Source organism: Capricornis sumatraensis, chromosome 2 (assembly GCF_032405125.1).
Source record: "Capricornis sumatraensis isolate serow.1 chromosome 2, serow.2, whole genome shotgun sequence".
NCBI lineage: Eukaryota > Metazoa > Chordata > Mammalia > Artiodactyla > Bovidae > Capricornis > Capricornis sumatraensis.
In genome coordinates, this window is record NC_091070.1 from 157,333,736 (window position 1) to 157,360,414 (window position 26,679).

The 26,679-nt window shown below is 39.0% G+C and overlaps 1 protein-coding gene and 2 pseudogenes across 1 annotated transcript in view; 2 read left to right on the forward strand and 1 right to left on the reverse strand.

Moving 5' to 3' along the window:
- The first annotated feature begins 5,848 nt into the window (after positions 1-5,848).
- LOC138069765 (ankyrin repeat domain-containing protein 26-like) lies at positions 5,849-8,561 on the forward strand (annotated as a pseudogene).
- Positions 8,562-8,694: 133 nt separating this feature from the next.
- LOC138069775 (ankyrin repeat domain-containing protein 26-like) lies at positions 8,695-9,942 on the forward strand (annotated as a pseudogene).
- Positions 9,943-14,571: 4,629 nt separating this feature from the next.
- Positions 14,572-26,679, reverse strand: part of HS2ST1 (heparan sulfate 2-O-sulfotransferase 1) — a 180,079-nt gene continuing 167,971 nt past the window's right edge. The window contains exons 4-5 of the mRNA XM_068965421.1: positions 21,965-22,103; positions 14,572-14,673 (exon numbers count right to left, since the gene is read on the reverse strand). Of these exons, the coding sequence (XP_068821522.1) occupies positions 14,572-14,673; positions 21,965-22,103 (241 nt within the window). The remainder of the gene's footprint in view (positions 14,674-21,964; positions 22,104-26,679) is intronic.

The following is a 26,679-nucleotide window of genomic DNA, read 5'->3' on the forward strand; positions in this document are numbered from 1 at the left end:
AGGTGCCACCCGTGGGCTCTGTGGTAACAAAGGTGAGACAGGGTATAATGGAGGCAAGGTAGGGCAACTGGTGGGCAGATGCCTTCACAGCAAGAAAACAAAGGGACAGTGGCTTGGAATTTGTATTGTGGCACCTGTCACTACTGGAAGAAAATTCACTAAGTTCAACTGCTGCTTTAAGAAAGAGCTCGTGATGGTAAGTGTGGTGAAAATATGTCAGTTTAGATTCACAGTTTATTTTTCAGATATCCTAAAAATGTGGAATTCTAAAATGATTAATGAATTTATAGCCAAGGCAAATGTGCTCTCTTCTTAGAGGATAGTTTCCTTTCTGTTGAAAGAATGCCAAAGAACGCAAATTACTCCAGGTATCCTGAGTTTTATGTATGTGCTACTCTACAGTCCACACTGTTCAAGAATAATATGTGAACAGCCATTTCTGGAACGAGCAAGTTCTCCTTTAGGACAATCAGCAACCCCCCTTTTCTCACAGAAAATTTGTAGATGTAAACAACAGCAGGTATCATAATCAATACTAGCTATGCTATAGGATATAAGTTCAAAAAAAGGCATTAGTGGGCTGTCAATAAAAAAGTAAAATTCAGCAGTATTTATAAAACATTTATAAACACATTTTCTCTAAAGCCACAATACTAGTATTCTGCAGGGTCAGAAGGGCAATATTGTCAACTTCTTGAAAATATTCTAACCCAGTACATAAAAGCCCTACCAGTTATTGGTCTGCCCTGGCCAGCACTTTATATCTTCCTTTTCCAACCTTTACAACAAAAATACTGTTCTCTTCACTGATTAGCTACACTGCTAAACGCAGGTCCATTTGACTCTTAAATTCATGCTCCCTGTTCTGCCGCTGTGAGTGAAGACCAAATTCCCTGTTTAGACAATGTATTACTGAATTGGGTATTTACTCAACCCAGTATCATACAATACTTGCTTGGAACAACTGAGCCAGGGCTGAGAATAGGAAAACTGTTAATTGAGAGTCTCTCCTTTAAGAGTGAAAGAGAATCAGCAGACATGGGTATTCTCAAAGAAATATTACAGACACGTCTAAACTGTGCAGAAAATGTTAACCAGATTAACTTTTTCTTTCAAATTCCCTTTTTATTCTGACAGCCCTTTTTCCTTCTAGTTATGCATATATCCTAAGTATACCTTGTAAATTTTCTGTCTGAAATTTCAGTACCAGTAATGAAGTACTGAAATGGGATTTCTTTGGAAGGAATGATGCTAAAGCTGAAACTCCAGTACTTTGGCCACGGCATGCGAAGAGTTGACTCATTGGAAAAGACCCTGATGCTGGGAGGGATTGGGGGCAGGAGGAGAAGGGGACGACAGAGGATGAGATGGCTGGATGGCACCACTGACTTGATGGACTTGAGTCTGAGTGAACTCCCGGAGTTGGTGATGGACAGGGAGGCCTGGCGTGCTGCGATTCATGGGGTCGCAGAGTCAGACACGACTGAGCAACTGAACTGAACTGAATGAAGTACAAGACAAAAAGCAGCAAAGGCCTGTCAGCTTGCAAGTCACAAATAAACCCCCAAATCATGACAGACCAGGGAGGACACGTACCTCTCTGCTGGCAGTGATATCTGAAGGTTAAGTTCATGACACTGCACACGCACTCCACTTGGAAAAATCTCTTTCAGCATCAAGGCCATGGAAGAAAATATTAAAACAGGACACCAAACCATTTTTCCCCTTCCCACTGAGTGTTTATTTTATAGCTTTTTCATCAGGTAATCAACTGAAACACTTGAACAACAGAGAGCTGGCCGAATGTTAAGGAAAAGGAGTGATTATCTCTCCAACAGATGTGACAAAATGGTTTCAACTTGGAAACAGTATTGTGTAAATGAATCAAGTGAACAGCAGAGGGGGAGAAAAAGAGAAAGCAGAGACAGAGGAAGGAGCAAGCATCTTCCAGCGTGGATTGTGAGGGGGAAAAGGCACTCTTCTTCAGCTGTCTTGTGTATTATAAACTGAAAGTCAAAATATACAATCCATGTTTGCCAAAATTACATTCGACACTGCTTTAGAGATGCTCACACACCTGAGTCTCAGTAGAAAGCTTTAGAAGCTGTCTGAAAATCAGATAGACAGCACCAGTGTGTCTAAACCATAGGCTTACCAGTAATGGGTTTTAAAAGAGATCATCACCATCAGGGTCCTTTTTATAAATAGTACTGCAAAGGTCACAAAGCTGCATGAACTTAAATTACAGGATAAAGCTGATGAACTGATTGCCCATTTCTATCTTTACAATTCCCTCTCCAGTAAATCAGAAAGCAAGCTCCACTCGAGAGGAGTTGAATTGGCAGTACGTCTCAAATGGGGTGCTTTCCCCCTCCAAAGGCTGCCTGAGCAGCAGTTTAGTTGATATCATCCAGCAGCTTTGCATAGGGTGAATGGATGCAAAAATTTAACAGCAATTGCCTTACTTCCTGTCAAAGCAAACAGCACTAAGTTATGAAGAGGCACATTTTCAACTTACGAAGTAGAAGCACCTGGACCTCTTAAAAAACAAACTTCATAAAAGGTTACAATACCGGGTGCCTCTCATAATAAAGGATTTTAGGGCCATAGGTGTGTTTGAGAATGATCAATGGGAAAAACCAGAGAGATGGTTTACACAGATGTTCTCTATGTAGAATTTGAATAGAAATTAAAATACCAGCTATGCATTTGGGAACCAGCCTTTAGTTCAATTCTCTAGTGCTTTTAGAATTTTTATTTCATTTTATTAGAAAAAGAGAATCATTGTCTACAAACTATTTTCTTTCTAACTATTCAAATACAATGAGCAAATCACCTGCAATATCAAAATACTGTTTGTAAATCACGGATGGGACTCACAATTTTAGGAATCTCTGATAGGACATATATTGAGAAAGAGCAACAGTGGACTTCAAATTATAGGCATTAACTGAATTTTAAAAATAGAAAATAAAATGCAAAGTTTAAAAGTCAGTATGTTTTTCTCTGATTTTCAGTCATTTAAATCCAATCATCAGGAATTCAGAAGCACCCAGTATGTTCAAAGTTGCACAAATGCGTATGGATGATAGAAAAGTAATCCCCATGCAATACTTTATGCGTTGTTGTCAGATATATTTAAGTGATACTTTACAGATTAAAGCTGGGTAAAACCAAAATATGTCCTTTCCATTAAATTTTAAAAGTCACAATAATTTATCAATAGTTGCCATTTCACAGCAATTAGAAAACAGGAGTTGATACAAGTTGAACGAGAAGGTACTTTTCCCTCTTTTAGGAAATAAACATATACAGATATATATATACACACACATACACACATAACATTATCTTTTAAAATTCAAAGTGGTTAATTTGCTATTGTATTGTATAAAAAAAAAATTTCCCCTATTTTCAAAATACTGAAAAAAGCGCAGAGGCTGAAAAAGAAAAATCACACTTGCCATTTTAAAAAAATACATTACCATCTCAGTGGTTCTGTTTATTTGATTATAAAGTTAGGTATTATAAGGACTCTTCACTTTTCAGGCTCCTAGGACTATATTAGACCACATGGGATTAAATCTAACCCTTTCTCAGTCTCCAGGAAGGATACTTCTCACCCACCCTGAAAGATGATAGCATAAATGCCCCTATTCTGAACAGCTAAACTAGGAAAGAAAACCTGCCCACCTGGAAGCAATCCAAGTTATGAAAGTTTATGAATCTGTGGGAGAGACTGCCTGGATCAGAAAGCTATTCTTTGGATATAAGTTAGGAGCTGTTTTGGAAGTATATAAACTCTTTTAGGCCAGTAGGGTACAGATTCAAAAGTGATTTCTCTATAAATAATAACCTGTCTCAGGGGTTGGCAAAGTGCAACCCATGGTCCATATTTGGCCTGTCACCTGTTTCAGCAATTAAGTTTTATTGGGACACAGCCATAACTCATCACTTATGTGTTGTCTGCTTTTATACTAAAATGGCAGAGTTGGGTAGTTGTGATGGAGACCGATGGCTTGCAAAGTCTGAAATTGTATGTACTCTCTGAATCTTTTGACCCTAGATCTATCTAGGTAACTCTAGTTACCCAAAAGAGCTGATGCACCTTAAGTTTTAGCTGGACTCAGAGAATAACCTGTATCCTAGGGTTCCTTAGCAGATAAATGTCAGATGCCCCATCCCAAGGCGGTATTTTACTTTTGGGCAAGGAAATCATTTGTATATATTTTCAACAAATGCCTGCAAAAGATATTAAATTCACAAAAAAATCAAAAAAGAAAAGTATGCCTGTTGATATACTCTTAATATTGTTCCATTATCGCGGGGAGGGGCCGGGGGGGGGGGGGGAAGGGTGTTACAATGACTTTTCCTGTCAACTTCTTTTAGCTTTTCTTTAAATTTGTCCAAAATGTCTTTTGATAACTTGCACTCTCTCCTCCTCCCATACAATCAACAACCTTTAAAGCAAGCTGCCTGAAATGCTTAACATAGTCTGGTGAGGCCTTGTTAGGGGATATTTATTTAAACTAAACATATTAAAGGTTACCCTTTTAGAAAATGTTCCCAAAATTCTTTACCTTTGCTACTCCAAGAAGTGGAAGAAAATAAAGAATGCACAGGGAAATCAAATTCTGCAAAATATACCTTAAAAACCAGAGGTATAAAATAGCTACCATTTCTGAATGGTAACGTAAAATAAAAACAGAAAAGTCTTCCACATTTGAAGAGCAAATTTTCCTCTGCCCTGAGTCAGCTAATGAAATCTTTTTGCAAACAGGGAACAACCTCCTGAACTCAAGCAGCTGCTCATGAATCTGTAAGAGTTCACAGGTGTTTCAATTTTCAATAGTTGTTGAAACAGGGAAGATAAAACACTGAGAAGATATTTATTAAACAAACTCATATCAAGATGAACTTTTCTTCAACCAGCTTATAAGTGAACTTTTCTCTTTTCTTTGTTAAAAAACCAATGATATGAAACTATATGTTAAAGATGTTTCCATAATACCTTACATTTATATCGCACATTACAATTTTCAAAGTGCTTTCACATGTCATCTCATTTAATCCTCACAACACCCCTGTGAGGTAGGTACAGCAGGTATTATATCCTCATTTCAAGATGAGGAAACTGAGGCAGAGAGAGGTTAAGTGACTTGCCCAAGGTTACACAGCTGACAAGTGGCAGAGCAAGTCAAGAAATCAACATTTCCGACTCTTCGTCCAGTACTCTTTCCACTATAACTACTGCCCCCAATTATCAATAATGTACTTCGTATCAAAATTGAAAGGCTACTGAAGTTCATTTCAGTGATGTCTTAACAGTAAAGTTAAATGAGAAATACAAGAACAGTAGATCTGATGGTTTTACTTGACGTAATAAACTTGGTGCAAAATCACTTGTCTAATTACTTATAACCTTTTGGTCCAAATACATAAAATATGCAATATTTACAGCATTTTCCTTTTTTTTTTGTAAATGCAATGCTTTAAAACACATTATAAAGCACCTTAGTAAAAATAGTCTACAAGGAAAAGTACAGAAGTAGGAAAATCCTACCCATACCACAGCTCACTAATGGAGATATAATATGGAGTCACCGATATCTCGGTTTACAGCTTTACAAATAACCCATGGAGAAACAAACACTAAATTTACTTTTTTGATATTAGTATGTGGAAGCCTTAACTAAAACTTTAGGCAGGGTGGATCCCGGTGGTGGAGGAGAGAGCAGCACGGAGCGGAGTGCCCAGGACTGTGCTTCTGGGGCCCCAGCTAGCATGCCGGGTGCAACACTCACCCTGCCAGTCCCATCACCCACCCCCCGCCACTGCAGCCACCAGCATGCTGCACCCGCTGCTGCTTGCCTGGCTCTGCCTGGCTGGTTGGCCTGGGGCCTCCAGCAGCTGCCAGCTGCCCTCTGAGGGGAGACCCCTGAGCAAGGGCTGCTGCACCAAGCTGGCCGAGATCACTGTGTACACCAAGGTGCTGGCGCTGTACCAGGAGCGGCATGGCCTGTATAGCTACCTACCTGCCCTAGCAGTACACGGGGCTCTTCTAGTGGGCCCAGATCAAGATGCTGTGCAACCAGGTGTGGGGCAGCATGCTCCAGGTGCCCGCAGGCTCCAGGCTCCAGCTCACTGGCCAGGGCTACTTCTCCTGTCACTCCCACACCATGGTCCAGGATTACTCCTATTTCTTCTTCCTCAGGATGGATGAGGAATATAACCTTTAGCCTCATGGAGTCAATTTCCAAGATGCTATCTTTGTAGACATGCAAGAGAACAGAAAGATGTTTTCCAGCCTTCAAATTGTTTGCAAGGGCAGCAGCTGGAAACCTCCAATGACTGGGAGGTCCAAGACGACACCAGGCCCAGGTACCACATCTAACAGAAGGACCTCGGAAAAATCCTCAAAGCTGAAAGCATAGGCAATGTAGCCAAAGTACAGCTCGGATATAATGACATGAATGATGGGGACAAGATGAACGGGACTGCCCTCCACTTGGCCTGTGCCAATGGTCACTCAGCGAGGGTAACTCTCCTCCTGGAGAGAAAATACCTTCCTAACTCACTCTGTGACAATGAAAAGAGGACAGTGCTGATGAAGGCTACAGAATGCCAAGCGGAGGAGTTTGCAACTATTTCGCTGGAACATGGCGCCGACCCCAATGTCACCAATGTCAGCAGCAGCACTGCTCTCCACTATGCTGCGTTTTGCCAGAATATGTCACTTGCAGCAGAGCTGCTTTCATACGACAACAACAACAGAAGCCAGGAACAAGGATGACCTCACACCACTGTTACTTACTATAAGTGAAAGGAAACAGCAAATGGTGGAGTTTTAGTAAAGAAAGAAGCAAATATACATGTGTTTGATAAGAAGAAAAGAAGAGCCCTCATGTTTGCTGTCAGTTATGAGTCAAATGCAGTCAGTCTTCTTCAGCACAGTGTTAACATCTTTTCTCAAGATGTCTTTGGATGGACTGCTGAATAATGTGCTGTTATTAGTGGTGTTATTATTCACCAACTGATTACTGACTATAAAGAAAAGAGATACCTTCTGAAAATAGCAACTCAGTGGATGAGATTTCTGAGGAAGACTCTTTAAGCAGGTTTTCCAACAAACCAACCTGGTGTTGATTTATGGCCTACATCAGATGATAAAGTCTTAAGATTTTAAAACCAAGGTTGAAGAAGAAAAGCAGCAGAACAAAAGTCATGAAATGCAAGTATCTGACAATGTATGTGATGCTGCTGAAGACTGGATTCATTCAGGAGAGAAGGAGTAGAAAAAAATAGCAACCAGCTGTTTCCTGCTACAGAGAATGAAGATTCTGATAGCAGCGATCCTAGCATGCATATGAAGGAAGTAAAGGAAAAGGACAATGAAAAATGGACACCAAAATAATGTGTGATTAGAGGGCATGTAGCTCAGAGGATAAAGCATCTGCCTACAATGCGGGAGACCCAGGTTCGATCCCTGGGTCAGGAAGATCTCCTGGAGAAGGAAATGGCAACCCACTCCAGTATCTTTGCCTGGGAAATCCTATGGACGGAGAAGCCTGGTAGGCTAGAGTCCATGGGGTTGCAAAGAGTTGGACATGACTGAGCGACATCACTTCACACCAGTGTTTGAAATGACCGATTCACTGACTGGTGGTCTGCTGCATGTGAATGATGACAGCATTTTAAGTAAAGTGGATCAGGATAATGGCAAGCCTGCAAAGAAAATATCTAGTGAACAGAACAAGGTCGAAAAACAAACAAATTCTGTGGATGACCTTGATGACTTAATTCAGTCATCTGAAACCGCTTCCAAGGATGGCGAGTTGAATTCCGTGTTGCTACGTGAACAATTTGGCATGGGGTGTAAAGATTCTGTTAGCTTGCTGAAAATTCGGGGTGCAATTCTATGAAAGATTAATAGAACTTTAAAAAAGCCACTGTGAACTACTTAGAGGAAAAATTAAAATGGAAAGTAAGGTTAGAGGGCTATAGAAAGAGCTGTCAAGAAACAAAAGAAGTGAAATCACAGAGCAACAGAAAGTGGAGTGGGAACGACAGTTCCTCAGCTTGAGTTCACCTTAGAGCAAGAAGAGAAGAGAAGTCTGGTATGTCCTGTGAAAAAATTAGGGAGCAGTTAAGAAGAAAAGAAGATTGGTAAGATATGGTTAAGAAGTTGAAATAAAACAACTTGAATTCACTCTCAGAGCACTAGAAATAAAACTAAGTGAAGTCGCTCAGTCGTGTCCGACTCTTTGCCACCCCATGGACTGAAGCCTACCAGGCTCCTCCCTCCATGGGATTCTCCAGGCAAGAGTACTGGAATGGGTTGCCATTTCCTTCTCCAGGCGATCTTCCCAACCCAGGGATCAAATCTGGGTCTCCCGCATTCCAGGCAGACGCTTTAACCTCTGAGCCACAAGGGAAGCTTAATCAGAAATAAAACTAAGGCTGTGAGAAATAATCTGAATCAGGCTGTAAAGCTGCGAAATGACATCAGAAGCAGCCTTCTCGAGAATGGAATGCAAGGATCTTACAGGATGGAATCCTGATCTTGCCAAACAAAAGGAGATGGAAATGGCTAAGAAGGAAATGAACTCGAGTCTATGTCAGAGGATTCACTGGAGGTGACTCACGTTATTGTGCTAACTTAGAAGATGAGCCACAGGACTTAAAGAAGACATTATGTCAACTCACAAGTCAGATGCAAAAAGCACAGAGGCCCTGAGATGTGCTGAGAAAACACAGGATCACATCCAAAAACTTGAAATTGAAAATGCAAGTTTAAAACCACGGGTCAAAAAGCAAGCAGGCAAAATTGAACAGCTTCAGAAAAACCTGTTAAGTACAAGTTCGACTGATGATCTTACAGCAGAGCTAGAAACTGCATCTTCAAAATGTCTGCACCTGATGCAAAGAGTCAAGTTCTTCGACAGGAGTTATTATCCATGAAAGTAATGCAAAAGAAATGTGAAAAACTAGAAAAGAATAAAAAGAAGCTGGAACAAGAAGTAGTGAACCTCCAAAGTCATATAGAAATGAATATGATAGAACACAGTCAAGCAGAGCAGTATAAACAGCAGACTGAAGAAAGAGCAAGATAGGCCAGTACTCTTGCCTGGAAAATCCATGGACGAAGGAGCCTGGTGGGCTGCAGTCCATGGGGTCGCTAAGAGTCAGGCACGACTGAGCGACTTCACTTTCAGTTTCATGCATTGGAGAAGGAAATGGCAACCCACTCCGGTGTTCTTGCCTAGAGAATCCCAGGGACGGGGGAGCCTGGTGGGCTGCTGTCTATGGGGATGCACATAGACAACCTATTTTTGTAGAAGTCAACCTATTTTTGTAGATACAAGCAGCATCTCAAGAAAACTTAGAGCAATCATGAAATTAGAATAATGCTTGAATAAGAAGTCAGATCCTAAAGGAAATACTAAAGGAATTAGTCAATCCTAAAGGAAATCAGTCCTGAATATTAACTGGAAGGACTGATGCTGAAGTTCCAATACTCTGACCGCCTGATGTGAAGAACTGATTCATTGGAAAAGACCCTGATGGTGGAAAAGATTGAAGGCAGGAGGAGAAGGGGACGACAGAGGATGAGATGGTTAGACAGCATCACTGACTCGATGGTCCTGAGTTTAAGCAGTCTCCAGGAGTTGGTGATGGACAGGGAGGCCTGGCGTGCTGCAGTCCATGGGGTCGCAAAGAGCTGGACACGACTGAGCGACTGAACTGAAGAAGTCAGATGGAACTCAGAATTAAAGACTTGGAATCTTAACTCTCCAAGATGGAAATCTTTTAAGAAGTTTCTAATTAAAAGCAGAATTGGGAAAACATAAGCAACTCTACCTGGGAGAACTAAAGGTTAGAAAGTCATTGGCAATTAAACTAGACAGAACTAATGAAAGGCAGGCAGAGATCACAATTTAACTGAAGAACCAGAAGAAGCTGCTGCTGAATTTGAACCTGGATCCCATAGAGTGTCTCCTCTAGGACCCACAGATGAGACAATCTGTATCAGGACCTACTTTTGAAAACATCACAAGAATATGTACAGATTTTGAGGAAAAAATATATGATCTAAAAGATAAACAGTCAAAATTTCCCTACTGGACTGTTTATATTACATACTAGTTTTTTCCCATTAAACATGATGAAAAAATCTTTCTTAAAGGAAAATATTTTTGTGGAAAAAAAAAAAAAAGAACTTTAGGCAATGTCAACATTCTCTGAAGTGTTTCCCCAATCTTAGATACTGAGGAGACAGGAATAAGAAATACTGCTTTCTTTTTACAGTATTAATAATGATTTAAATTAGTTTTTAACACCAATAATCATCTTTTAAAAGAAAATTAAAATGACCCACATAAATATGGGCAATTCCAACTACAGCAAAAACATTTTTAGCAACCATGATCAAACATTTGAAACCAAAGCACACACTGCCAAACAGTTAATAACACTAGCCAGTAGAGGAGTACAGCCCAAACCTCCAGGCGAAGCAGCAGATGGGTTCATCTTCATTGATGGTTAGTTGAAAAAGATGCTTTATCAAAAACAGAGTATCAGAACTTTTCTGTAGCTGCATCTAGCCTTCAATTAGACCTGCTAGGTATTTGTTTTAGGTGATGTGTAGGTTTTGTCCAGGCAGGAGGTTATAACTCCTACCAAAATTTAACCAGAAAAAAATAGGCTGAAACTTAAACTTCCTGGACCACTGACGTATCAGCCAGAATCTACTTCCTTGACGTCACTGTCTGTATCCTAACACAAAGTGTCTTATATACCCATCAACAATCCAAGTTGTGGAGCTGAGAAATTAGGTAAAGACAAGGTTGGAGTTGTAGTTCAAGAATCTAACTGTCACGCCTTATACTCAGTTCGATTTAGGGTAAATCTTTTCATAGAAAAAGTTCTGTGCAAGGATGTAGAGGTCTCCATCTTTTTCTCGGACAGCATGGGCTCGGATGAACTGGAACTGCTCTAGTGCAAACTCATAGAACTCATTCTCCATTTTCCAAATGTCAGACTGCTGTAGTTTTGCAATGGTTTGTTTAGTAGGGAGTTTCTTCTCTGTGGTTTTCCTAAGATGAGATTTCTTTCCTACTTACAAAGGCAAAAGAGAAAAGATAAATAAATTCTGAGAACACACATAAAAATTAATGCCTGTTTATTTTAAGAGATGACATATGGAAGGCAGGTAACATAACTGTTTCCTCTTAAAATCATTCAGGCAAAAACAGTGTCCTAATCAGTGATTTGTTCCTTCATAAGACAAATCTTTATCCTCGTTAGAGATTTAATGAGATGTCAAATAATAAAAGTAAGAATTGCCACTTGGTAAAGTATAGATGGTCACTGTACATTTTATACTCTCAAATGCTTGGTGTTCTCACTAGCTTGCTTTTAAAGACATAAAATATCTATTTTCAAACTTTGGACTGATTTCTCATAACCTCTATTCTGTATACCTACATATTAAAAGCTAGAGCATATGCATACTCTAGAAAAAAAAGAGTCCCTCTGTATATCACCAAAGAATATGGGGAAAAAAATCAGGATTAGACTGGACCAGCACAGTCACCTTCAGATTTTTAATACCGTCAAGGCTACTGAAACATACTTTTAGGAGCATTATAACAGACAAGAGCACAGGTTCATTACCAACATGATTCAGTCTTCCGATCCTGCCCCTACCTAAATGGCACCAGACACGTCTAAAGGGTGGAATGCACGGCCATCATTACTGAGTATCACACAATTTCTAAGGCTGGCACTATAGTCTGTATCTTTCCACTATACCCACAACGCCTTTTAATTATCATCTCATGCACATTTATTCATTCAAAAGATATTTAGTGAACACCATCTGCGTGCCATGTAGTGTTCTGTATTGAAAATGGTGAGGAGAAATGGACAATATACCTGCCTTTCTGGAGTTTTACTCAACAGATTTCAAATAATACATATTTTGCAAGTGGCAAAGTTAAAGTCAGCTTAAAAAAAACAAAAACAAAAACCATCCTTTACACACCTGTACGATACAGTTCTGCAGCACCCCTGAAGAACCGGGGTAGAGCTGCCTCCAGTAACATGATAAAGTCTTCAAGCTCTTCAGTTACTCCCACCAGAAAGTATTCATTAATTAGGTTATACTTGGCTTGATCCATAGCCCACCTGCTTCCCACATTCCTAAAACCAAAGAAAAAGAATAAAAAGCCTGTTTGTAAAATCTGCTAAGTATTTTTGATGACTTTGACACTGTATATTATGGAAAAAACAGATAAACATGTGTTCATTCAAAGCCTTAATGCCCTTTTATTAATGTCCCTCGGGAGGTACACCTGTTCTTAATTTCCTTTGCCTCTGTCTCCAATTTCTGCTGAACCATGCAGGGCTAATTCAAATTTTACTAGGCGACACAATATTAACAGTTAAAAAATATGTATATTTATGTATCCTCCTATCTGATTTAGGTATGAGTGCATCTAATCTTTGTTTACAGTTGACACTTGAACAACATGGGTTTGACCTGCACAGGTTCACTTATATGCAAACATCTTTCAATAGTAGATATTATAATACCACATGAACCATGGTTGGTTGAATTTGCAGATCCAAGGAATCATGAATACAAAAGGCCAACTGTAAGTTATACTGGAATTAACCCCTGCCTTGCTCAAGGGTCAACTGTACTCTAAACTTCACTCATTTTAAGAGCTCTCTAGGAAGGTCTAAGCAATTTTGTGTAGTGGTTATCTTCATTTAATTTGTGAATTTATGTTTTTTTAAGAAATGGCTCTGCTACGGATCTTTTAATGTTTACATTGTCAGCTGCTGACTGTTAATAGCAATTTGGCCCTAAATAAACTATGCCTTTGGATTCTTTTCAGCATTGACATTTCCTAATCCTGATTCCAAGCTCTGCCTTTAAGTAGTATGATATTGAGCGAGTGTCTTTCACCCTTCTAAACTTGTTTTCTCAGCCATTAAAAAGCTGGGGTGGGGACTTCTCTGGTGATCCAGTGGATAAGACTCCACATTTCCACTGCAGGGGGCACAGATTTGATCCCTGGTTGGGCAACTAAGATTCCCCAAGCCACAGGATACAGCCAGGAAAAAAAAACAACAAAAAAATACTAACACTTGTGAATTCCCTTGAGGTCCAGCTAGGACTCTGTTCTTTCTCTGGCCAGGGCAAAGGTTTAATCCCTGGCTGTGGAACTAAGATTCCACACTGCACAGCTAAGGGACTGTGGCTGGTTGGAGAAGTAAACAAGCTGATTTCTAAGGTCCCTAAAGAAGTTCAATTAAAATCTCAGTAACACCCAACAGAAAAATATATTATTGTTCTAAGGTGGGGGTGGCAAGCTTTTCCTATGAAGAGCCAGAGAGTAAACCCCAAGATGGCTGCACAGGCCATATGGTCTTGGTCACAATTACCTAATTCTGCTTCTGCAGTGTGAAAACAGCCACAGACAATAAACAAATAGATATGGTTGTCTTTCAAAAAAACTATTTATAAAAACAGGTATTGGGCCAAATTTGGTGTCCAGGTTGTAATTTGCTGATTCCTGTTGTAAGGAAATGATTAAAAATTGAGAAGACATTCTTTCGAAGCATCCAAGTCTTCTTATATTATTATGGTTGACCTTTGAACAAGAGGGTTTATGGGTGCCAATCAGACCCAATCCCCCACTCCCCATTTGAAAGTCTGTGTATAACTTACAGTCAGCCCTCCATATCCCCAGCTTTATATGTAAGGATTCAGTAGTGCAGGACTACAGATCATGCACTACTGTAACACATATTAAAAAAAAAAAATCTGTGCTTAAGTGGGCCCTCAAAGTTCAAACCTGTGTTGTTCAAAGGGTCAACTCTATTATGTGTTGATACTGAGTAAGACCTTAAGGTTCACAGTGACCGAACGCTACATTTCAAATGATGATGGAAAGAACAGAAGGCATTCCTTGCGTCTCTCATGGTTTTAAGGAAGACACTAACTGCAAGTGTTTCTTGTTTTTCTACTTTTCCTATTAAAATGATGGACTAGAACAAATAAATACATACCATTATTTTTATAAACTGAAAACTCAGCACATCCTGAAGAAATCAACTCTATTAAAGATAAAACATTTTTATTTTACCTTGGCTTCTCACAAAGTCAAATCAGTTTAACAGTAAAACCAGGTAAATAATTTACCCACTAAGCCTCTTCTTGATCTAAAATGGGTGGCTAAAACAACAAGCTTAGGAGAAAACGATGTTTATGAAAGGACTCCTGACTTCTAATTAAGAACACTGCTAGAATATAGCAATATACATAATACCAAAAATCTTTAAAAACCAGCATCTGAGAAATCATGGCAAGCATCTTATACATGAAGAATCTTTTTAAGGTAACTAAAAAACTAGGTTATTACTTAATTACATGTTATTTTTGGTCTGGTCTTTCATGAACTTCCTTACACTGAGCCCTTGATTAATGCACGCACCTTTGTGAAATACAGATTATGGAGAAAAATAAGTAGATTATCGATTAACGCTAACTTTATCTCCCTACCAGCATTCCGAGCTGTGGCCACAGAAGAAGGGGATTTGAAGCCAGAGCTTCTCTGGAGCACAGTCTGAGCCTCCCTCGGCTACACATTCATCAAAGGTCTGGAAAAAATACAGAGCAGAACATGTGAGCCATAAACCCGAGCTTCACCTATCAATTATCTTAATGTGGTAAGTTATTAAATCAATGGCAGCAGAGCTGGATGAGATAGTGACTTAAAGTGATAGCTTACAAAACATACTTGAGACACTGAGCAAAGTTAAATATGGCTTTTCTCATATTTTTGTTTCACACCAATGTTTCTAAGAATTCTTTTACCATAAGAATGGAACATCCTCAGATAACTTGTCCTTGAAATTAAGTACTGGTTTATGTTGAATCTGTGTATTTATATTTTCTATCCCCTTACCAAAGTAAATTAAATAAGCCTCAAGATACTCTTCAGGAAATAATTATTTGAAAATAATATAAAGTAGAACTACACTTAAGTCTTTCCCTCTTTCCTCATTAAAACGAACAAAAACATCATTGTACAAGCAAAAGTAACCCCAGATACTTACGACTGATATGGCCCCCTCTCCAAATGCATCTGACTAAATTAATTAAAGGGCTTCCCAAAACGCAAAAGACGTGGGTTTGATCTCTGGGTCAGGAAGATCCCTTGGGGTAAGAAATGGCAACCCACTCCAGTATTCTTGCCTGGACAAGAGGAGCTTGGTGGGCTACAGTCCAGGTGGTTGCAAAGAGCTGGACATGACTGAGCACACATACAAACTAATGAAAAGGGAAAGAGACTCACGGGTTATGGGTCTAAAATTAAATCAGCTTCACTTTCTTGAGAACTTACTACTATCTGTCACAGCCATTTTCACAGTAGGCTTTATCTATCTGAAATGATGTTATGATGCCAAACTTGGGAGCTCAGGCTGTTGCAGTAGTTGTCTATAAATACCACCTGTTACTTCTGAGAGGAGAGTATGAAAGAGTAGAAAGAGAATGCATCCGGAGTCCAGACTTCTGAGTTTCCAGAACCAGCTTTGACCTTATCTTGAGTAAGTCATTACGGCCTCTAAACCTCACTTTCTAATACATTTCATATAAAGTTAGATAAATTCAAAGGTCCCTTTCAACCAAAACTCTATTCAGAATAGGACGCCAAATCCTTAGATCTGACTATGAATAGAGAAATAGTGGGATAATTATCTTTATTCTGGCAACATTTAAGAGGCAACAGCAAACTACAGTCCGCAATTGACTTGCCCATTTCTTTTACAGATGGCCTTTACCATGATATAGGAAAAAGTTTTATGACTTGGGCTTGAATTTTGAACCAGAAAACTTAAGTTTTGTGTTCGTCTCCTCATCTAAAAACCAAGGACATAGTCTTATTTTGAAGAAGAAATAAAATGATGGATGTAAAACAATCTACCACAAAGACTGGCTGGCTCATTATAACCATTCAATAAATGGGATGTATCCATGTCTGTCTGTCTCTCTCCCCACCTGTCCTCCCTAACAGTCAAATACAATGCTGTATTGGTTCTTATTCTCCTTGACCTCCATAGCATTTGTCTATTTCTTTGAACACTGCCCTTTTGGGTTTTTTGTTGCTTCTCTGTACCTTTCTGAAAGTACTATCATTATCTTCTTTTAAGGCATGTTTTGGTCCTTTACCAAGTATGGAAATTCAGATGTCTTTTCTTACCCACACCCTTCCTTAGCTTATTCACACTTCCTTGGAATACTTTATGATTTCCAGGCAGAAGCTTTCCAAATCTGTACCCCTAGATGAATCACTTCTTACATACTTTCTGATACCTAAGGTGCCTTTTCATTGAGTTGCCAGTATTACCTCGTATTTTGTATTTCTGGCAATACGACAACATTGCCCCTTGTAATTCAGACTCAAGATCTCAGAACATTTCTTAATTTTTCCTCTACTTCACGTAACTTTCTTGAGGTAATGTCTTTCCATCTTTTTTTTCCTCCCAATCATACTTTCATCAGGATCTCACAATGCCATTTCTCCATCCTTACAATCACTTTCTAATCAGGTTCTGTTTCCTCTCTTCCTTCAATCTGCTCTTAGACCACCAGATAGTCTAAGTAGTCACTTTTACATCTTCTACTCAGAAAACGTCAACAGCTTCTAATATATTCAAAGAAAGAAGACACAAACTCTTTATCCTGGCTTTAAAGAGTGCTTCATACTCTGACTTCAATGTGCTAGTCTTATCCCTATGTATAACTTCTTTACCAGATTAACCTGTTCTACAATTTCTCAAGCAAGTCATATGTTCCTGCAGATCTATATATGTTTGCTAAATACATTTTCTTCCTCTGAAAGTGCTTTCCTCTACTAATCTAATATATACAACACGCTATCTTTCCAATAACTACTCTGGCCTCAGGTCACTCATTCTTTTAAACTCATGTAAGTTAATTATATACTGCCTTGTAATAGCATCAACTATTAGGATCAGGTATGTACATCTATATAGACATCTTTATCTAAAGAACTTGTTTCATGTACTTTGAAAAAAAAATATTATGTTCACTCTTCCAAACTACAGAAAAACTTCCTGGAGGGATCATGCAGTATGGATTTGTGTCCTCCATAGCATACAATATATTGTTACACTAGTTGTTTGCACAATCAATATTTGTAAATGGCTGGGGAAGACTGCACTTCGGAGATTTTGCATGAGGTTTAAAGGCACAATTCTGGTTGAGATGAAGACGGGTGGTAACATTTTTTCATAAAGCATTCTGATGGTTCCTTAAAGTTCTCCAAAATTATCTTAGGATTTCCCTTCCCCCATACACACACACACACACACACACACACACACACACACACCATCACTGTATTTTTTTAAATGAAAACATCTCAGTTTTATATTTAAGACTCAATCAACCCCATTTCCATGGCTATCATATTATTTCTGAAATTTACCAGATGGTCTATTTAAATTTGCTGGTCTAAGTCACTTTCTAAAAAGTGGTTTTATTATCCTTTATGCCAACTTGTAGCTCATAAAAACAAAACCTATGTATCTATCTCTACCATGTTCCAGGTTCCAATAAACCAAGTGGTGATATATCAGAAGGTTTCTGATTCCATGCCTATTCAATTTTAAATGAATCCCAAATCATAGTATGGTGCCTCTGAAACTCAGAAGAGGTGCTCTGCTTCATTATACCTCTGTCTGAATAGTCTCATATAAAAAAAGAAATGAATTACTAAGGTGATTATGGGTGAACTCACAAACTGTACCACCATTTTGTGTGTGTAAAATTCAAAGACATTAGAAAGATTTTATTTAAATGTAATAAATTAGGGTATTAAAAGACGTTGCAGTATTAAAAGTTTCCAGAGAGTCACTATATAGACAAATTTGGGAATTTAAATATCCACTGTTAGAATCAAAACTGATTAATGAGTAAGTATGTGGGACTGCTATTTTAATCCAAGTTCTCAAGTTAGCCAACTCCTACTTCCTGTGTTCTAAACTGCTGAAAGTATTTGTTTTTCAGACAAAGCAAATGTGCTGATGAAGAATCAAGTTTACTTTTGGCCAGTAGCTTAAAATCTGCTAAAAAGTTTCCCTTGTGGCTCAGCCGGTAAAGCGTCTGCCTACAATGCAGGAGACCGGGGTTCAATCCCTGGATCAGGAAGATCTCCTGGAGAAGGAAATGGCAACCCACTCCAGTATTCTTGCCTGGAAAATCCCATGGACGGAGGAGCCTGGTAGGCTACAGTCCATGGGGTTGCAAAGAGTTGGACACGACTGAGCGACTTCACTTCACTTCATTTTAAAATCTGCTAGCTAACTCTGGGAGACAGATTTACCACCAAAATCCACTCTTCCCTTTTTTCAGTCACAATGTTTAACTTCTCCTAAAGCCATATGACTAAGTTTTGCCAGTCAGCTGGGGGCAGAAGTAATGTGAGCAAGTTCTGGGTCACTTAGTTAAAAGGAAACTGGTGGGCCTCTACTTTCCTCCTTCCCACGAGCTAGAAGGCAGATGCTGTGGTGACCCCCAATTTAACCAAGCACATAAGGGCAAGCCCCTGAAGGGCAGCAGAGTAACAATATGGCAGGAACCTCACTCCTTGAATGACAGTGCAGAGCTAAGCTGCTCTAAGATCCTGGGCCCCTCACCTTTAGGCTTTATGTATGACAGAAAAAAATCTATCTAAACATCTGAATTTCTTTGTTTTAAAAGCTTAGCATTTACCCTAATTCACCTACCACACATTTTATTAGACAACATAAAAGTGGAAAAGTAGTTTGGGTTTTGCCTCCTTTATAGTTCCTTCTTATCACTTGGCAGAGGTGTTTCACTCCTACCCACTTAAAAGAAACAACACAAAGAAGGCCAATAACAAGGAAGATATATTAAAAAAGTAACTATAAACAATCAGAAATTGGTGAACATACATGAGTGTGCCAGATCTTAGTGTACAACACAAGTCCTATTTCTTCTATCATTCATTTATTTTTTAAGCCACAGCGTGTGTGGGATCTCAGTTCCCTAACCAGGTGTTGAATCCACATACCACTGGATTGCAAGGTAAGTCCCTCTGCTATTTCTTTATAAATATGTGATGAAAAAAGTAAACCAAGTGAGAGAAATCAAGGTAACACAACTCAAAACCATCTTTACTATGTAAAACGAGAGTAAATCCGCCGAGGTCTTAATCAAGATGAACTGCATCACCGACTCCAACAGTGACGCTAGCCCTTGGGCTTCTCTACTCACATCACATCACAGACGTTGACAGTCACTCAAATGCTGGCCACCAGAATCTTCCCATTGGTTTGCTAACATCTATCAGCCTTCTCCTAAACATTTGGGCCACATTTCAGAAATGAAATTTTCTATATATAAATGTTTTACTCTGATAAAACTTCAAGGTCTTAAAATACAAAATAAAAACTAACAAATGAAATAAAAACACTCTAGTCCAGATCTCTTCCTCTCCCACAAAACTCAGTTCAGCATACTAGAGAAACAAAGATATAATCACCTTCTTCACTTAAACAACTAGATTATTTAGATTATTAGTTTAAATATGTAATTCCTATAATTGAAGGTCAATAATTACACAAAATTTGATGCTTGGTAGTGATGGCATTTACATTCAAACCCTTTTCTACAAATATCTTGCTTCACATTTTCTACAGGAAATTGGAAGTTGAGAGTGAGCTCCCCCTTGATTTCTGCTTAGATAAAAGCCTATCTGCATCTGTAGGCCCTACTGCTCTAATGTTTAAAAGGTATGGAGAAAAAACAGCAACTACCCCATAAAATTATTGTATGGACCACCTGAAATGATACATGGTATGTGGCTTAAAAAAGAGCTTGATATACAATAAGCACTCAATAGATGTGAGCTATTATTGTTGGCTATATTAAGTAGTATTATTACCTAATTCCCCAAATGAAATAGGATAGCAACCACAAAACCATGGTATCCAGAGCTGACATGACAAATGGTGGATGTAGGAACCTATGTGACTGTGAATCTTTTCCTTACCAACATTAACATTCCTTTAGTTGAAGGAGGGAGATGGATACTGACAATTACTGAGTAAGAGCTAGTATAAATGATGGGGCTAAAATTAAAAAAAAAACGAAGCAGTTGGCATTGAAGTGAATTTAGAAATAACTACTGATAAATTTTGAAGTACTAGGTCACAAAAGAGTTATATTATTAGAGTTTACAAAGTTGTGCAGACTTTCCCTAGTAACATAAGTATATATTTTTTCTAGAGAGATTAAATAACAGTAAGAGATTTTTTTTTTTTTTTCCAGTGTCCATTGGAAAAAAAGGGTACTGTTTGGATAAGTACCTTCTGCCTAAAGCTTTGAGACCAAGGAAAGAAATAGCAAATTCTAAAAAAGAAAAGGTAAATATAAAACAAAAAAATTCCACTGCCTTCTTATGCAACAGAGGGCACTGCTAACTTAGGAAAACATTAATTGTTGGATGTTAATTACTAGAATACATCAAGTATCCAGCATCACTGCTATGCAACACTAGGTTTAAAAGGTGCAGAATTCCCTCACTGAGCCACTTGCTAAGTGTTTACAGACGACCTAAGCACCATAGTAGATGTGGTGTCAACAAAGGTGAATGAAGTAGTTTCTGCTTCTGGAAGTTCACAGCATTCTGGAGAAGACATATATGTAAACGAATAATTCAAGTATCACAAAATAAATATTTAAAAAATAGTGACATGAATGGAGTGCTCTGCTGCTGCTGCTAAGTCGCTTCAGTCATGTCTGACTCTGTGTGACCCCATAGATGGCAGCCCACCAGGCTCCCCCGTCCCTGGGATCCTCCAGGCAAGAACACTGGAGTGGGTTGCCATTTCCTTCTCCAATGCATCAAAGTGAAAAGTGAAAGTGAGGTCGCTCAGTCATGTCCGACTCTTAGCGACCCCATGGACTGCAGCCTACCAGGCTCCTCTGTCCATGGGATTTTCCAGGCAAGAGTACTGGAGTGGGGTGCCATTGCCTTCTCCGATGGAGTGCTCTGGGAGCTTTAAAAAGGACGTGGCTATCTGTTAGAAAAGACTTTATGAAAGAGGTTACACTTGAGCTGGATCTTAAAGGTGGACAAAGAGTTTTCCAGAGTGAAGGAGATACATTCTAAACACAGGGAACAAAACGTGTGCAAAAAGTATAAAAGGATTAATACATTTGGAGGAATGTGACATTTCACGCTGAGGCACTGGGCGCTTCAGGGGAGAAGATGAGGCAGGAGAGGGTGGTTGCAGGCTCTGTCAGACTGCATCTCCCATGTGGTGGGCAACCCTGTGAGCAGGGTGGTCCTAACAAGGGTGTTCCACCAAAAAAGTGACAGAGTTTGGTTTCTTAGGAAAGCAAGTCTGGGGCTGCTCTGGAGGAGTCACTTCAATAGAAGACAACTCAAATCTGAACCTGCTAAGTAAGAACTCTGTTGAGCTACAGTTTTCATCTTGCCTGAAAAAAATAGCTATTTTAACAAAACAGGGTCCCCAAACAGATGAACACAAATCAGTGTCAACTTCTAACATCAAGATTTAGAGAATCAAAGTATATATCAAATATGTCATATTCATGAACAGCTATAGTAAGCTCACAGAAAACTGTTAATAGGACTATAATAAAACAAATATTCAGCTCTGAAACAAAAGTAAAATACTTTCTAAAAGGACAAAATATACACTCCAAAATAGTTTTATTTTTGCTTCTTTATACTTTTTTTGGTTCTTTTGAAATGTTCCACAATAAGCAAGTAATATATTTACAATTACTAATAAATTTCAAAAGCATTCACTGTTCATTGCATGCAATTCATAAATTATCTTTATAAAAATTCCGAAGCTAAAATACTACCTTTTTGTCTCCTTGTTTTCGTCTTCTTAATCCTGGTCTATAATCATCTCCAAATCTCAGAAAGTAATAGTAAGAAACTAGCCTCTCAATAGGATCCCTTATGACATTAATGTAAATAGGCTTTTTCTTCACTCCAAATCTGAAACAGAATAAAATTTAAATGGTGAAATCAACACTTTCATTCTGTCTGGGATGTCCTGAAATTATAAGTTTGAGGTATTAATTCTGTATGGAAAAAATATGAATTAATTTAAATAGAGTATGTGGAGATTCAGAAATATTTCATGACTATTCATCTTACAATAAAGTAGTAAGAATTTTAAAATCACAAATGAAGATACAGGAGAGGGGAGAAAATTGAATGACAGATAGTCTTAAATTTTATTAGCAAGAATTACATAAAACATTTCAATTTTATAGAGCAGTGAGTTCTCATTGCTGGCCCACCAAACTAGGTAACTGTTATTTATGGACACAGCAGAAATCCATACAAGTGACCATTTGAGCTTACCCTCTGTGGTGCTAATTTTAAAAACTAGATAGAAGTGAAAGACATTAAGTCCTCAGCATTATTCATTCCTTAGGGAATGAAGAGAGTTGATGGAACACAGAAGATGTTTACTTTCGCATTCCTTGTAGACCCTAGAATTGTCTCGCTGGTTCCTGTTCTCATATCCTCACTTATCTCAACCTTGAACTTCAGTGTTACCCCAACTCTGCACTTTCCTTTATTCTTCATTTTTTAACACAATTACCAAGTTCTTCTGACTTTTCTTTTGTAGGTTTTCCACAGATTTGATCTGTCTTCATCACTTTCTTTCCTGTCACAACTGTCCTCTTCTCAGGCCTCTTGCTTAGAGTACTGCGATAATTGGTGGCTTTGTAACTAATAATAATAGTTTTCTTGCATCCAATCTCTCTCCCTTTCAATTTACCTTCATGCCAATTTTCAACTGATATTTCCTAAAACACCACTGATTAGATCATTCTCCTTAGGAACCTGAGATACCACTGTTTATGTTGACATCAAACCCAAACTCCTTTGCTTGGATGTTAACATCTGCTTGCCTTATGTCTTGGGACCCACCTTATTGATCCAACTTTATTTTCAACTCTCCACAAATAAGAAATCATCTATCGGTTATAATTAGGTCCACCTCTTCTCAGTTCAATTCAGTTCAGTCGCTCAGTCGTGTCCGACTCTTTGTGACCCCATGAATCGCAGCACACCAGGCCTCCCTGTCCATCACCAACTCCCGGAGTTCACTCAGACTCACGTCCATCGAGTCAGTGATGCCATCCAGCCATCTCATCCTCTGTCGTCCCCTTCTCCTCCTGCCCCCAATCCCTCCCACCAATATATCATACTTCTAGTTCTCAATACACGCCTTTGCTCATTGTCTTCCTTAACTAGAATGCTATTTGCATTTCCCTATTCTTTTTATTAATTCATTCAAAAAAGTACTTTTTTGTGTATCTAATACTTGCCAGGAACTATTTTAATATTAAGAAAACAATAATGGGGGAAAAAAAAGACAAAATTCCTCGTCTTGCCAAAGTTAACATTCTACTTGGGAGAGACAGAATGTAAACTAATAAATAAGTAAATATCTTAATGGTAAAAATACTAAGGAGACAAATGATGCAATGAAAGAGAACAGGGAGAAGGGGGGACAGTACAATTCAAACTAGGGTTTTCCAGGGAGGCAGCACTATCATTACCTTTTTTTGTATTTGGCTTCCCTCATAGCTAAGTCAGTAAGAATCTGCCTGCAATGCAGGAGATCCAGGTTCAATCCTGGTTCAATCCCTGGGGCAGGAAGATCCTTTGGAGAAGGAAATGGCAACCCACTCCAGTTATCTTGCCTGGAGAATCCTATGGACAGAGAAGCATGGCAGGCTGCAGTCCATGGGGTTGCAAGAATCGGACAAGACTAAACCACCACAGCACTATGATTATGTGATGAGAAGAGAGCCCTGTCGATATCTGGGAGAAAGTGCTTCAGGAAGATAAGACTTCCAAGCAGGAAGGCCCTAAAGCAGCTAAGTGCTGGGCATTTTTGAGAATCAACAAGGAGGTCAAAATGGCTGAGGCAGCATCAGGAAGGGGGTTATGACAGAGCATAAGAGTGGAGAGAAATGGGGGTGATATTGGGGGAAGTGTAGACCACGTGGGCCTTGTAGGGCACTATAAGCATCAGGAGGGAGCCTGAGTCAGCAGAGAAGTGTCATGATATGGAATCTAATGTACAGCATGGTAATTGTAATCAACAATGTGTGTGCATGCCCAGTCCCTCACTCATGGCCAGCTCTTTGGGACTCCATGGACTTATAACTTAAATTTCCCTTCTTACTAAAATCTTTTTTTAAAGGCACAGAAAAAGCACATACCTAACCTAACCAGTTTCACATTTCCCGCTTACTTTTGCCTGTTACAATGTCTTATACACACACACAAACATTCTATAAATATTTTATACTAATTCTTAGCAAATAAGTAGTGAAAAGAGACCAGAGAAGAGAAAAAAGTAAGATGCCGAGATAGAACTTGCTTCTCTCAGCCTCCGAATTATTGAAAAGTAACTGAACAGGACATTGCTAATTTACAAACAGGTTGGATTCTATAAGAAATGCTTTGTGTGTAAAAAGGGGTCAACACTGTTGAATTCCAGTCCTTTTTCTCAAACAGCCATTTGTCTAAGTCATTAAAATCCTTTGTACATATGGAAATACCGAAAACTACAGAGAACTTTAGAGCCTCTTGATGAAAGTGAAAGAGCAGAGTGAAAAAGTTGGCTTAAAACTCAACATTCAAAAAACTAAGATCATAGTATCTGGTCCCATCACTTCATGCAAATAGATGGGTAAACAATGGAAACAGTGATAGACTTTATTTTCTTGGGCTCCAAAATCACTGCAGATGGTAACTGCAGCCATGAAAATTAAAAGACGCTTGCTCCTTGGAAGAAAAGCTATGACCAACCTAGACAGCATATTAAAAAGCAGACATTACATTGCCAACAAAGGTCCATCTAGTCAAAGTTACAGTTTTTCTGGAAGAATTGATGCTTTTTGAACTGTGGCATTGGAGAAGACTCTTGAGAGTCCCTTGGACTGCAAGGAGATCAAACCAGTCAATCCTAAAGGAAATCAGTCTCAAATATTCATTGGAAGGACTGATGCTGAAACTGAAACTCCAATACTTTGGCCACTGGATATGAAGAACTGACTCATTTGAAAAGACCCTGATGCTGGGAAAGATTGAAGGCGGGAGGAAAAGGGGATGACAGAGGATGAGATAGTTGGATGGCATCACTGACTTGATGGACATGACTTTCAGCAAGCTCTGGGAGTTGGTGATGGACAGGGAAGCCTGGTATGCTGCAGCCCATGAGGTTGCAAAGGGCTGGGCATAATTGAGTGACTGAACTGGACTGAACAGAGAACTTTCTGGTAAAACATTATTCTATTAATTTGTGAATTGGTTGATCAGAGCTTGGGGTATATTTTTTCAATGAACAACTCATAAACCTATAAAATCAACAACAATACAGTAAAATTTTTCTCACAATTTTTAGAAAAGGAAACAGTATTATTGCAAATATTATGGCATTGTCAAATTAGGTATCAGAGCAGAAGCTCCATAAGGGAAGAAGACTTTCTCTCTGCTTCATAGCTTTATCATTAATGTTTAGCATGATGTCAGACAGGTGTTGCATATTAGAATTAGGTGAATGAACTGTTGTGAATTGGCTACTTATAAATATGGCCTTTCTGCGGAACAGTGTACTCACCAGTGAGAAGAGGGTTGGGAGGCATTAGGGATACATACCTGCTACCTTAATTGAGAGAGCTAAGAGTCTTATCACAGGAAAGGGCAGGACAGTGGGGCAATGACTCCATTCTTAGATTGTGAGAGTCCCTGGACACCTCCTTTATCATCTCTATTATTAGCCACTGATCCACCTGAGCTAGCTATCCCCTTGGGAATTACCTCCTCCCAGAACAGCTTCTACCAATGCCTCCTCTTTTCTCCTAGTCCCTGAAATGTGGAACAGATGGTGGTTCTTACCAAGTAGAAGTGAAAGAGGGATATGGCATTTGACAAAATTCTTCTTGCTGTCTGGGAAATGACTTCTGGGGCATTGCTTTAGGTGGCATTTATCTGTGTGAAACATAATTCTTAATGAGATAATCTATGTGAACTTATTCTGAAAATGGATAAGAGTTATTTTAATAAGTGAGAGTATGGGCATGTAGACATGGAAGCAAAGAATTATAACTGAAAACGGACACGATAAAACAGCACTGGGCCATTCAGCTCAACCAGTTAGGAAACAAGTTTGTACGTTTACGTCTCTGGCCAACCAGGCAGTTTTATACCAGTGGAAAAACCCATTCTGTAGTTGTAGACTCAGCTTTAACCCTGGCCAGTCATCTGAGCAATTCCTCAGGAGAGCTCAGACGGAACAGTGGAAAACTCATCTTCACTCCAGGAAACTTAACTATTATTGACCCATGAGAACGTAATCTTTCTAGGAAGAGAAGAACATATTTCGTAAGAATCTGTCATGTTAAATGATGATCAAAAGGGAAAAAATATAATCTAAGCAGCAAGTTGGTAAGAAACCTTATTCTGACTATATTAGCATACAGTTCAGTTTCAGTTCAGTCGCTCAGTCGTGTCTGACTCTTGGCGACCCCATGAATCGCAG